Source organism: Corvus kubaryi, unplaced genomic scaffold, assembly GCF_017639235.1.
Source record: "Corvus kubaryi isolate FWS band 111438036 unplaced genomic scaffold, C.kubaryi_AGA036_p1.0 37120, whole genome shotgun sequence".
Lineage (NCBI taxonomy): Eukaryota > Metazoa > Chordata > Aves > Passeriformes > Corvidae > Corvus > Corvus kubaryi.
In genome coordinates, this window is record NW_024581030.1 from 688741 (window position 1) to 702219 (window position 13479).

General features: G+C 56.6%; 1 protein-coding gene across 1 annotated transcript in view; it reads left to right on the forward strand.

The window, feature by feature from the left end:
* The window catches only part of SCN4A (sodium voltage-gated channel alpha subunit 4), a 41654-nt gene that overhangs the window by 10365 nt on the left and 17810 nt on the right, over positions 1–13479 (forward strand). Inside the window, exons 6-15 of the mRNA XM_042021120.1 lie at positions 18–109; positions 1656–1997; positions 3634–3697; positions 4288–4429; positions 5186–5398; positions 7397–7552; positions 7776–7899; positions 9038–9276; positions 10935–11108; positions 11396–11752. Coding sequence (XP_041877054.1) covers positions 18–109; positions 1656–1997; positions 3634–3697; positions 4288–4429; positions 5186–5398; positions 7397–7552; positions 7776–7899; positions 9038–9276; positions 10935–11108; positions 11396–11752 — 1903 coding nt within the window. The remainder of the gene's footprint in view (positions 1–17; positions 110–1655; positions 1998–3633; positions 3698–4287; positions 4430–5185; positions 5399–7396; positions 7553–7775; positions 7900–9037; positions 9277–10934; positions 11109–11395; positions 11753–13479) is intronic.

Below are 13479 nucleotides of genomic sequence, written 5' to 3' on the forward strand. Positions count from 1 at the left end.
CCTCTCCTGTCCCACAGCTACATTACCGAGTTCGTGGACCTGGGGAACATCTCTGCTCTCAGGACCTTCCGTGTCCTCCGTGCCTTGAAAACCATCACGGTGATACCAGGTGGGACTTAGAGAAGGGGCCTCCCCTCCGTGCCTTCCCCTGAGCTCAGGTATTTCCACCGTTCCCAGCAATTCCTGGTTCTTTTGGCAGTGCCAAGAGAAAACAGAGGAAATGAGGTATTCGATAAATTTTCCACATAATTCGGCTTTTGGGTCAGGTCCTGCTGATTTTACATCTTGACACCAGCTGCACTCACCAGGCAGCCCCTGTAGAGGCAGATGTGATGTTTTTAAGGCTCCTTGGAGATGAATTGAGGGAATTTGTGCTCCCGGTGGGTTTATGGGTTTGATAAACCAAATCACTCCATTTTTGAAGCCACAGGCTCAGTTTTGTTGGCTGTTCTGGTGCTGAGGCTGAGATATTTAATGGGTATTAGTTTAACATCACCCAAAACATCCAGACTCGTGTGAGGAGCACCTTATCAAATCCCTCTGATTGCTGATTTCCACATTTGATACCATTTCAACACCCTGCTTTCAACACCTGGTGCAAGCACACAGAAATCTGAGATTGAACTGAAAATGAAAATTCCTCGTGGTGAATAAATCCTCGTGGTGTCCCTGCAGGCTCCAGATCGTGAGGGTTCACATTTGAATGTTTTTTTCCTTCATCAAACAGGCTAAAAATTGCACTGAGCAAAACATAAACTGCTGCTTCTTTCTGGAATGACATCCCCAAGGGCTCTGCAGAAATAGCAGTGGCAAAAATAAGCTGGTTTAGAATATCTGACCTCGGTCAGGCCCTTGGTGAACAGGATTTTACCTAAATAGTTTGGGGAACGAGGAGCTGGCAGGAGGACAGGGCTAAAAATCATTTCCTTGGAGAATATCTCCATGTGAGAAAGCTCTGGGCTCAGAGAAGCTCTAAAGATCAACATTGGGATGTCCCAGCACTGCCCATCATCCATGTAGACCTTGGCTGATAGGATCCATCCTCCATGGAAAAATCCCACTGAGGATCTGTGGATGAGCCCCCTCTGGAGAGGGAACAGCGGTGTTGGGGGGAGAGATGAGTTAATGGAGATGCAGATGTCACTTTGTCACCTTCACTTGGGATTTTCCAGCTTGAAGGGATCAGGATGAAGGGTCTGGCTGGTCTCCCAACCACCCAGGGACAGCAGTTGGAACACGGAGGCTTTTCTGGAGCTGGGAGAAGTGCTCAGCATCATCCAACTGGGCCAGCAAAGAGCTTCTCCATGTTCCACTCTAAAGTGGTTCACTCCAGTGGTTTGGGACAAAAATTGCCAGATCATGGCATTTAGGGAAAAAAGAAACTCCGAAGGAACTGATGGCTGCGCAGCTGGCGTGGCTTTGGCTTGGATATCCCAAGGCTGGGATGGGGAAGTCACCAGCACCTAGGGTGACAGTTTTGGGGGGCCCAGCCGTGTGTGGGACACAGCTGGGATGTGATGTGAGCATAGAGCTGGGGGCCTGAACTCGGTGATGACACCCGTCCCCACCAGAGCCAGCACCTTCTGGGGACACCACAGCCTGCTCCCCACAAGCGACAAACGAGCGCTCAGCTCAGTGGTGACGCCTCTCCCCAGGGCTGAAGACGATCGTGGGGGCTCTGATCCAGTCGGTGAAGAAGCTCTCGGACGTGATGATCCTCACGGTTTTCTGCCTGAGCGTCTTCGCCCTCATCGGCCTCCAGCTCTTCATGGGCAACCTCCGGCAGAAGTGTGTGCGGTGGCCACCCCCCAACATCACCTTCCTGGAGGATTTGGGATTGGACAACAACACCTTGGTCAACTCAACCTTCTACAACTTCATGGATGACTTCACCGAGAACTTCACTGGGGAATTCACTGGGAACTTCACCGGGAACTTCACCGGGAACTTCACCAGCAACAGCACCTTTGACTTCGAGGCCTACATCAACGACGAAGGTAAAGCTCCTGCAGCCCCTTCTCCTCCAGCCCCTCACCCTGGTTTGCTCCTCAGGTTCCTGCTCTTCCTGCCTACTCCACGGCTTGCTCACACGGATCTTCCTGCCAAGGCTGGTGGGTGGAACAGCCCATGCACCCTCACAGAAGGGACAGATGAGATCAAATCCCCCTGGGCAGGGAAAACAGGGTCCAACTGGGCAAGCTGAGCTCTTCCAGGAAGGTTTCACAACAGGAAGGTTTGGATGGACCAGTGTCTCCATCTCTCTCACTTGCTGGTGAGGGTTGATGTCCCATCAGGGTGGTCACAGCAGGGAGACCAAACCCTTGAGGAGCAGGTGGAACTTTGGGTGGAAAACCAGAGAAAATGATGAAGGAATGACATTTTTAACCCACTTTTCACTATCTGGATCCTTCCCCAGGTACCACAGTGCCCAGTGAACCCTTTATGCAACACCACAAAAGCCACAGCGGGGGAGGGAGGGAGAGGTGGGACCAACACCCATGAAGTCCTCATGAAGGTCTCCAAGGTGCTCCTTTCCTACCCCTTCTTTGAAAATCTTGCCCGAAGTGGTGGTGGGTTTTATGGTCGTTCTTCAGTTTTCAGTTTTTAAACTCCATGAAAATGTAAAAATCTCAGCAAATCTGCCTGGTAGAGCTGCAGGGTGTCAGGGTGCTCCACAGGGATGTTCCACATCTCAGGACACGCAGCAGAGCTCAGAAGGCTGGGTTGGGTCTCAGTGGAGCTACTTGGCCCATCAATCAGCTCTGGCCTTCATTACAGGAAGGTTTTGGTAGGGGGCAAGTTCAGTCCATAGGATCTGATGAGCTCCGTGCAAAGAGCAGCAGCCCAAGGCCACGAATGCAGCAGAGCAGCTGCTGGGGCCAGGCCAAAAACCTGGAACTGCACAAACAGGATATTTCCTCCCTGAGCCCCCACGGGATAAAGAAAAGCCTCATGGCAGAAGCCAGGCAGGGCCAGGGAGGGTCCAGGAAGCTCCAGAAGCCCCCACGTGGCTCCTGGGAGGGCTGTGCTGGATGATGTTCAGGACTGGATCCAGCTGCCCTCTGCCACATCCAGGTGTGGGTGTCTCCAGGTGCGCCTCTGCGTCCCTGGGGCAGGTGACCTGTGGTGGCACTGCTTGGCAGCTCCTGTGGCTCTGGATCTGTGCTGGAGCTGTAAGGAGGAGCTTTAAGGACCCCTGGTCCTTAAAGGACCAGGGATGGGAGCAGGAGCAGTTTTCCCAGGTTCTTCTGGGACTCCTGCAGTGCCCCATGCTTGGTGCTTCCTGGGAATGCCCCGATTTCCCAGGAAAACAGGCCAGCCCTGATCCTTTGACCTCATGTTAACCCATTTTCCAGGCAGCCTGGCCCTGGCCAGATCCAAAGCTGTTTCCAGGCTTGGGAAGAACCTGGCTGGATTGATGAAACAACCCCAGGAGCTCCCTGAGACAGAGCCAAGACAAACAGCGAAGTCAACAGAGAGTAGATACCCCTATCCCCGACACTGGGAGTCAGCAGGGTTGGGATTCAAGGGATTTCCCTGACAGGAAGTTGCACCCAGGAATTTGAAATCAATGTTTGTGCTTATTTGTTTGTTTGTTTGTTTTTATTCCTTGCTCTTTCCCCACCTGCAAAGGGAATTACTACTTCCTGGAGGGAGCCCTCGACGCGCTGCTCTGTGGGAACAGCAGCGACGCCGGGTGAGTGAGACCCCCTCCCTCTGGATCCCTGGGAGGGGACAGGGAGCTGGCACAGCTCGTGGGACCCCTGGGGCTTGGGATGGGGCAGGGTTGGGGTGGGAATGTGGCTCTGCAGTCCGGGAATCCCAATGAATCAGCTTGGGGAGCATCCTGAGGGTATCATCCCAATGATTGGATCATCCCAATGGTATCAGCTTGAGGGGGTATTGATTCAGGCATCCCAACTGTATCAGCTTTGGGGCTATCAGTTGGAGCATCCTGAGGGTATCAGCTTGAGGGGGCATCAGTCAGAGCATCCCAATGGTGTCGGCTTGAGGGTATCAGTCTGGGCATCACAACTGCATCAGCTTCGGGTGGAATCAGTTCAGGCATCCCAAATTCATCAGCTTCAGGGGCCTCAGTCTGAGCATCCTGCCTGTATCAGCTATGGGGGGTATCAGGGATCAGGTGGGGGCAGAGTGTATCAATCCAGGCATCCCCCTTGTCTCATCCTGGAGGGGAGGGTCCCCCCGCTGCCCCCCACTCTCCAGGGATGGGTTTGGCTGCGGGGCTGTGCCAGGGTCTCATCCCTGCTGCCCCACCCCCGGCAGGAAGTGCCCCGAGGGCTACGAGTGCATGAAGGCCGGGAGGAACCCCAACTACGGCTACACCAGCTACGACACCTTCAGCTGGGCCTTCCTGGCCCTCTTCCGCCTCATGACCCAGGACTACTGGGAGAACCTCTTCCAGCTGGTAGGCACCGCCCTTCCGTCCCTGGGCAGGCATTCCTCTTGTTTCCATGCTGCCCCTGAGGGAAAAAGTCACTGACTGGAAGCTTGTGGGACCATGTCCTGTGGTTTGTGGATCCAGCCAGGGTCAGTGGAGATGGGGAAGGTCCCATCCACTTCCCTAACATGAGGGTGCAGTGTATTTCCCAGGGTGCTGTCAGCTCTATCACAGAAATCAGGGATTTAAAAGATTATCCAGAGCATCTCTGGCTCGAGCCGAGGGATGGGATAAGGAGGGGAAGCCAGGTCACTTGTCCAGTGACCAGGACAAGGCCATTGAGTTGTCCACCACAAAACCCCAGCTGACCCCGGCTCCAGAGGCTGTCCAGGTAAAAGGGATCCTACATCTAAGGCTACCCCTGTCCTCTGGCAAGGTGTGCCCAGATGATCAGAGTCAGAAAAGGACCACGTTGGCCTGAAGGTGAGACCTGAGAAGGTGGGGGCTGAGGGACATCAGCCCCTCCCAGCAAAGCGAGTCAGTGATGGAATATTGGTCCCACCTCCATCGCTCCCAACCCTCAGGAACCTTGGGAACCAAGGCTGCTCTCTGCCTCCCACCCAGTGCCAGGGCCTGCAGGAAGGTCCATTGGGCAACCCTTGGAGAAGACAGGAGCAAAATATTTCCCTCCTGCCACAACTGGGAGGGTGTCCTGGGGTGGCACCTTCTCTTGGGAGCGTCACCAAAGTGACATCGTGACATCCCTGCCACCTCTTCCCACAGACACTGCGGGCAGCAGGGAAAACCTACATGATCTTCTTCGTGGTGGTCATCTTCCTGGGCTCCTTCTACCTCATCAACCTCATTCTGGCCGTGGTGGCCATGGCTTACGCCGAGCAGAATGACGCCACCATGCTGGAGGAGCAGCAGAAGGAGGAGGAATTCCAGCAGCTCCTGGAGCAGCTGAAGAAGCAGCAAGAGGAGCAGGAAAAGCAGGTGGGTGGGAAGGGTGAGGGCCAAAATGAGGGAGGGGTCTTGGGAATAGGAGAGGGAATGGAGGCAGCAACAAGCATGGTGTAAAACCCAAAGAAAAACTCCGTTTGGTCAATAGCAAGTAAAGAAAAAATGGAGGAACTATTTTGGGCATCACATCTGAATCAAAAAACTGAGATACTCTCACGGGTAGGGACAAAAAAAGGCTGAAAAATCAAATTTCCACATCCAAATCCCAGCCCAGGGAGCACTGGGAGGCAGCAGAGAGGAGCAGCACAAGGATGAGGTGTTGTTTGAGAGGAGGAAGAGGCGAGGGACAAAAAAGGCCTCAGAAGTCCCAATGGATCTCCTGCAGCACAGCAGGAGGCCTGGCAGGAGCCCAGCTCGGTGTCACCAGGGCACGAGGGAGGCATCCAGGGAAGGTGGGGCAGCTGCAGCACAGCTCAACGTGTCAGCAAACCCTGGCTTTGGAGACAAAACCGAGGGCTCGAGACACCCTGAGCCTCACCAGGGAGGCCCTGGTGTCCTTACGGGAGCCAAGGAAACCTGGAACGGTGGAAGTGTCCACGCTCATTGCAGGAGGGTTGGAAATTAATCCAGGTCCCTTCCAACCCAAAGCATTCTAAGATTCCAAAAACACCAGGTGGGAAGGGACCTCCAGGATCATCTGTTCCAACCCTGCTCAGCCAAGGCACAACCTGGACGAGAGACGTCCCACTGTGGTCCAGGATGTTACCTTCGTCCCTTTCCCATCCTTGGGAATGTTTTTCAGTACAACATTCCCATAAAAACATGGCCAAGAGCCTCTGGTGCTGCAGCCCAGCCGTTTTCCATCTCTCATCACCATTTTGGTCCATGTCAGCACCATCCGCAGGAGACATCCCTGGAAATCTCTCTGTCTTGGGCAGGACAGCACCTCCCTCACGTGCAGAGACACAAATCAGTGTTTGACTCTCTCCAGAGGCTCTTATCTCTCAGTTCTTATCTGTCCAGAGCCACAACACCCCCTGGGAAGTGGCTTCTTCTTCTCTGGCTGCTGCTGTTTGCAGGAAGGGTCTGAGCCAGCCCTGCCCGAGGGTTGGGGACTCTGGGGCTGGGGTCAGGCTGGTGCTGAGGCCCCTTCCCTGAGCAAAACAACCAGGGCAGCGCCCAAAGGCTTTGTTAAGGGATGTTTTCCTTTGGAGTCACACAGAGAAATGGAAAACACCGAGAGAATGAGGCTGAGAGCGAGGGCAAAGCACCCACAAGAAATGGGGGCTTGGATCTATTTAATATCCCATGATGAAAGGTGGAAAATGTCCTGGATTTCGGCAATGTGCTGTGAGAACAGAGAATTTCCCACTCCTCTGTGGCATCCTCAGCGCTACCAGAGGGTGTAATAAACTCCAAATTTTAATAGCACTGTTGGAAAGAAAAAGACAAAAAAAAAGATAAATAATTGTACATGCAATGGAAATGTGATAATACAGCATTTTGTGGGGAAAAAATTAGATTTTGATCCAAACATTCTCAAATTCAGTGCAAGCCCAAAACTCCTGGAGGCCACATTTCAGCAAGAGCCTTGAGGATTTTGCTTGTTGGCCATTTTGGATGAGAGCTCATTGCAAAGGGCAGAGTTTCCTGCTTGAAGAACCAAGGTTTGCTCAGTTTTGGCCTTAGGAATTACCACCCCTGAGCAAATCCCAACAGATCTAACTCAGCTGTGGAGTGCTCAGTGCAGGGGGGAAAGGGAAAGGGAGAGGGAGAGGGGCAGGGAGAGGGAGAGGGAGAGGGAGAGGGAGAGGGAAAGGCTTGGAAATCCCAGGATGGTTTGGGTTGGAAGGGACCTGAAAGCTCAGCCAGTCCCACCCCTGCCATGGGACACCTCCCACTACCCCAGGTTGCTCCAAGCCTCATCCATCCAACACTTCCAGGGATGGAAGGAACCCCCTGGAGCCCTCGGCCACTGTGGGATGTCCCCGTGGCTGTGGACACAGGGCTGACGGGGCCGGGGTTGTGCAGTTGCAGGAGCGCACGTCCAGCAGCAATTCCCTGCCCAGCAGCGTGGCCGGAAAGGGGCACGACTCGGACCTCAACAGTGACCAGGACAAGGCCAAGGACTGCAACGGGCAGGTGGTGCCCAAGATCACCCTGCAGAGATCCAACACCATGATCGATGTAGGTGCCAGCTCTGTCCCTGCCATCCCTGAGGGTGCCCGCCCTCACCGACCTCCTGAGGGGACAGGCTTGTGCCCACCTCGCCGTGGGTTGGGTCCTACAAGCCTTTTTGGGGTCCCCACCTTGCACCCGGAGGTGTCTCCAGACCATTCCCTGTTTTCTGCCTGCTCTGTCTTTCAGAGCATGGAATAAAACTCTGCATCCCTCCCTCCTCTCCTCCCAGTTCAACCCCACCTATGAGCCAGAGAAGTCGGACCTCAATCACCTCACTGTGGGCAACCAAGAAGGGCCAGGGCTGGAGAAGAGGGTGGGAAGTGCCATCAGTGTCATCTCCAATGCTGTGGAAGGTACGTCCCCCTGGCTGAGGGTCCTGGTCAGTGCTGGAGGGCCTGGGCTGGGGACAGTGGCCATCCCAAATTCCCAGCCCCATATGAGGGATGACTCCAGCCCCGGCGTCTCCGTACAGGGCCAGTGATGCTCATGCAAGGCTTTTCATCCCAGCTCACTGGGATGATGCCTGGCAGCAATAATCCAATATCTCACACAGATTAATGGGATGGCAGCTGATTAGAGGAGTCTCCAGAGCCAACTGGGAACTCTTGAGCAGCTTCCCAGGAGCTGCTGGGTCAGCTTCAGCAGAAAGCACCATGAACGCAGCAGTTCATGCCCCCTGTCCCCCCTGAGAACGGGCATGAAACCCTCTGGTCACCCCAGAGCAGTTCCCTTGGGTGTCCTGGCAATCTCAGGGCAGCAGGGACACCTCAAATCCTGCCCAGAGGCTGAGAGCAGGATTGGATCCACAGTTCTCTGCCTGATCTGCCTTTCCATCCCACTCCAGTTTGGAGGGCAATGGCTGCATCATCTCTGTGCCTGGGCACAGGAAGGCTCCTCCTTTTAGCCCCCATATTTTTTGGGTGCCAGAATACAAGAAAGACCTAAAACTTCTCGAAAGTGTCCAAAGGAGGGCTGAGAAGATGATGAAGGATCTGGAGGAGCCACATGAGGAGCAGCTGAGGTCACTTGGTTTATTCAGATGGAGAAGAGGAGCCTGAGGTCAGACCTCAGCTCCTCCCAAGGAGCAGCTCCAATCTCTGCTCCCTGGGACAGGGACAGGACCCAGGGAACAGCTGGAGCTGTTCCAGGGGGGTTTGGGATGGAGATCAGGGAAAGGTTCTTCCCCCAGAGGGTGCTGGCACTGCCCAGGCTCCCCAGGGAATGGTCCCGGCCCCGAGGCTGCCAGAGCTGCAGGAGCGCTGGGACAGCGCTGCCAGGGATGCCCAGGGTGGGGTTGTTGGGGTGTCTGTGCAGGGCCAAGAACTGGATCAATGATCCCTGTGGATCTCTTCCAGCTCAGGATATTCCACTATATTAACATCATAGATCGTCCAGAGCTGGTCCAGGGCCTCAGGAGAACTTCTGAGGGTCAGCACTTGCCCACCCAGGTGAGGACAAGATAATGCCACACTTTTCCTTTCCCGCCCTCAGAGCTGGAAGAAGCTCACCAGAAATGCCCACCCTGGTGGTACAAATTTGCCCACACATTCCTGGTCTGGAATTGCTGCCCTCCGTGGGTGAAGCTGAAGGAGTTTGTCAAGCTGGTGGTGATGGACCCCTTCGTGGACCTGGGCATCACCATCTGCATCGTGCTCAACACCCTCTTCATGGCCATGGAGCACTATCCCATGACGGAGGAGTTCGAGAACGTGCTGAGCGTGGGGAACCTGGTAGGGAGCTCCATCCTTCCCCTTTCGAGCCCGGCAGCCCCACCACCCGTCCTGGAGGGCAGATCCCCTGTGCTGGGTGTGAAACATCCCAGCCGCTGGCAAAGCCCCGCAGGGCTCTGCCCACAGCACCCTGCACAGGGCTGGGCTGTGCGACAGCCCCGACCAGGGGGATTGATGTGGGATTGGGATCCATCCTTCCCTGCTCCCCTCCTGCTGCAGTCCCTGCCTGGCTTGGCACATCCTGAGCCACCCTCTGCTTCACACCCCTGCTGCCAGCCCTGGGTGACACCACGGTGTCCCTGAAATGTTGGGAGGCCACGGGGCAGAGCAGAGGGTGCTCCGGATTGTGGGAACAAACAGGTGCCCACTGAGCAGGAAGCAACAATGCAGCATCAAAATTAACAATAATCAGGGATTTTCCCAGTGGAATGGCTGCAAACTCGGCTGTCCTGATTTTATAGGTGCATTTAGTGGCTGCTCCTGCTCGGAGAGCTGGTGACAAACGGCTCTGAGCTGGATGGATCTGCTGGTGGGACAAGCCCGGGAGCCCCCTGGCAGCGGTGGGAAATGCCCCAAGGAATGGGAGAGCTCCCCGCTCCTCTGCTGCCGCTTTGCCCTGCCCCAGCACCTGCCGGGCACTGGCAGCGCAGCCCTGGAGTGACAGACGCCGCTGCCCGGGCGGGCGGGACCGGCTCTGGTTTCATTCAGGAAATACAAGGGGATTAATGGGCCGGTGCTCAAGGCACGGCCGGGCTGAGGCGGCTCCAGCCCTTCCTTGGAGCCAGGAGCGGATTCCGGCTGCGTGTGCACCCCGGGGGAATGATCTGCTGGGGAAGGGCCAGGTGGGGATGGGAGCAGGAGGAGGAGATCCCACCGAGCCAGGATTCCCGCACATCGCCTGCCTGTGCCACCGCAGGGTGTACAGGACAAGGGTAGGAGTCAGCCGGGAGCAGCAGGACAGGGACACTGTGGGCTGGCATGGAAGGGACACGTGGGGACAATCCCCTGGGATACTGGAGCAGGACAGGGGGCATTTGTGGGCTGGCATGCTGGGGGCACATGGGCACCGTACCCTGGGATGCAGGAGTAGCAGCCTCCCTGCTCAGCAAGGGACAGCCCTGTGTGTCCCCACACCATCCCCAGCCAGGGCAAATCTGCCCCCAGGCCCTCTGCATGTGCTGTGCCGTGGAATTGCAGTGGAGATGCCGATTGGCACCTGGCTGGGCCCTCTCTGCAGTGACACAACACTGCAGGTGCTGTTGAGGTCCCGGAAAGGAGCAATGTGCAAAATCCAGCTCAGCTGTCACAGGGCTCAGGGAGGGACAGGGGCGTCCCAGTAGCAGCCCAGTTCCCAGTGCTGGGCATCTGTGACTTCCCAGTCATTCCAAAGGCATCTCTTTACCAAGGAAATTTTATTTTTAATTTCCAGCTGCCAACACTCGCCTTTGTGTCCCTCCAGAGAAATCAGCCACCAGTACTCCCAGTCTGGTTTCACCAGCCACACTGGGCAGCATCTGGGGAGCTCGTTCCCAGCTGGGACTGGCCCTAATGGGGTGAAATGTTTTGGGAATACACCAAAAAAGAGGGATGCTGCCCACCCCACCCCCCAGCTCAGCCCTGGTTTACTAACAAGTGACCAAGGGTGCTGCTTCCCACAGGTCTTCACAGGGATCTTCACGGCGGAGATGGTCCTGAAGCTCATTGCTCTGGATCCCTACGAGTATTTCCAGCAGGGCTGGAACATCTTCGACAGCTTCATCGTCACTCTGAGCCTGGTGGAGCTGGGCTTGGCCAACGTGCAGGGGCTCTCCGTGCTCCGCTCCTTCCGCCTGGTGCGTGCTGGGGACACCTGGGGGGTGACAGGGTGGGGGTGGCTTCTTCAGCCTCCTTCATGGTGGAGGCCCAGCTTGGGAGGGACCATCTCGGCCCCTGTTAAAGAAAACAAACACTGATTCAAGTTAAATATTTAGGGCAGTCAGAGTCAGAGCAGCTGGGGGTTTAACCCCTCCTGCCTCAATCAAACAGCCCCAGGAAGGTCAAATGGCAGTGTCACAGCCTTGCTGGCACCTGGTGGCAAAGACACTGCCAGCCACCTCCCTTCTCTCCTTGCCCCCTGCAGCTGAGGGTTTTCAAGCTGGCCAAGTCCTGGCCCACCCTCAACATGCTCATCAAGATCATCGGCAACTCCGTGGGCGCCCTGGGCAACCTCACGCTGGTCCTGGCCATCATCGTCTTCATCTTCGCCGTGGTGGGGATGCAGCTCTTCGGCAAGAGCTACATCGAGTGCGTGTGCAAGATCTCGGTGGACTGCACCCTGCCTCGCTGGCACATGAACGACTTCTTCCACTCCTTCCTCATCGTCTTCCGCATCCTCTGCGGGGAGTGGATTGAGACCATGTGGGACTGCATGGAGGTGGCCGGCCAGACCATGTGCCTCATCGTCTTCATGATGGTCATGGTCATCGGGAACCTCGTGGTGAGCCTGGGGGCTGGGGGACCCTCGCTGGGGGAGGGACAGAGGGGGCTGTGGGGTGGCAACTGCTCTGTCCAGCTCAGCTTTTCCACAGGGCTGTGCCCGTGGGCAGGGTCTGGTGGGAGCTGGACGGGAGCACAGGGATTCTCCTCACTCCACAGGCCCTTGGGATGGGCTGTGCCAGCCCTGTGTGAAACAGAGGGGGAAATGATTCCTGAGGGACCTTCAGCTGAAACCAGACCAGGAACTGGGGGGAAATTGAGGCACGGAAAACAACAACGGGCTTTAGGCAGAGGCAGGAGCAACTCTGGGATAAAACAGAGCTCAGCTTCAAGCTGTCCTGTGTCCTCCACTTGGCTTTTCCAGCTTTCCTGCTCCACTTCCCACTCTCCTGATGAGGGATGGAGGCAGAGCTCCATCTATCCCTCCGTCCATCCCTCCATCCATCCCTCCATCCATCCATCCATCCATCCCTCCATCCCTCCATCCTTCCCTCATCCATCCAACCCTCCATCCCTCCATCCATCCCTCCATCCATCCCTCCATCCCTCCATCCTTCCCTCATCCATCCATCCCTCCATCCATGGATCCATCCATCCATCCATCCATCCCTCATCCATCCATCCATCCATCCATCCATCCATCCATCCATCCATCCCACCCTTTGCTCCAGCTGCTTTTGGGAGCAGCCCCCCCGCAGGCTCCTGCAGGTCCCCAACTCCCCCAGTCCTCACCGTGCTCGGGGTGGCCTCTGGTGATGCCCAACCTCCTTCCCTGTGTCTGTGGGACCCCCTGCTCCCCTCACCCCCGTCCTACCCCCGCCCTCCCCGCTCCCCTGGCTGCCTGTGCTGCCTGAGCCGCAGGTTCGCGGGTTCCAGGCGAGCGTGAAATCCTTTCTAAACTTGGTAACCCCTTCGCTGGCAGCTCTGGAGCTTGTTTTGCAGCCTGCGTGGGCCCTGCTCTCCCTTCTTGAGGAGCAGGGCAGGGGAGGGAAGCGCCGGCTCGCTCCTATTACTTGCTGGGGTTGTGTAATCCCTTTGGAATTTGCTTTGAAAACCTATCTGTCCCCGGGAGCTGCTGACCCCTGTCCCCAGGGAGGCTGTGAAAGGAGCCCGGGGAGAAACCCAGAGCAGCCCCCGGCTCGGGTCAGCTTGGAGTGTCCCACTTTGAGGGCAGAAAGTTGGGATTTGGGTGCTGCTTGGCGCCCCTGGCTCGTGCCGGGGATTTGGGGCTCTGGAGGGGAGCCCCTGGCTGCAGACCTCGCCCCAGGTCTGTGCTGGCTGGTGCTGGGCAGGTGAGGGGAGCAGCCCCGTGTCCCCCCGGGCTGCCCATCTCCCACCGGTCAGCAGTGGTTTGTGATCCACCTTTCCAGGCTGGGTCAGGCTGAAAATCACCCATGAGGAATGTAAGGAGCAGGAGCCTCTCCAGAACGATCTGCAGGGAGTGCAGGAGTTTGGACTGGGAACCCCAGCTGGGGCTCCGTGCAAAGCCCTCCCTAAAGGGGCTCTGGGAACTTTCCCTCGTCTGGAGCTCATTTTGGGAGTGGCCCAGTCCATCCACCTCTCCAGGAGACTGCTCTGGAGAAGACACGGGGGCAGCAATTTCAGCTGGTGGGGTCAGCAATAGCCCTCCCAGAGGTGCCGGTGCCCCAGAGGTGCCGGTGTCCCCCTCCCAGAGGTGCAGGTGTCCCTCTCCCAGAGGTGCCAGTGTCCCAGAGGTGCAGGTGTCCC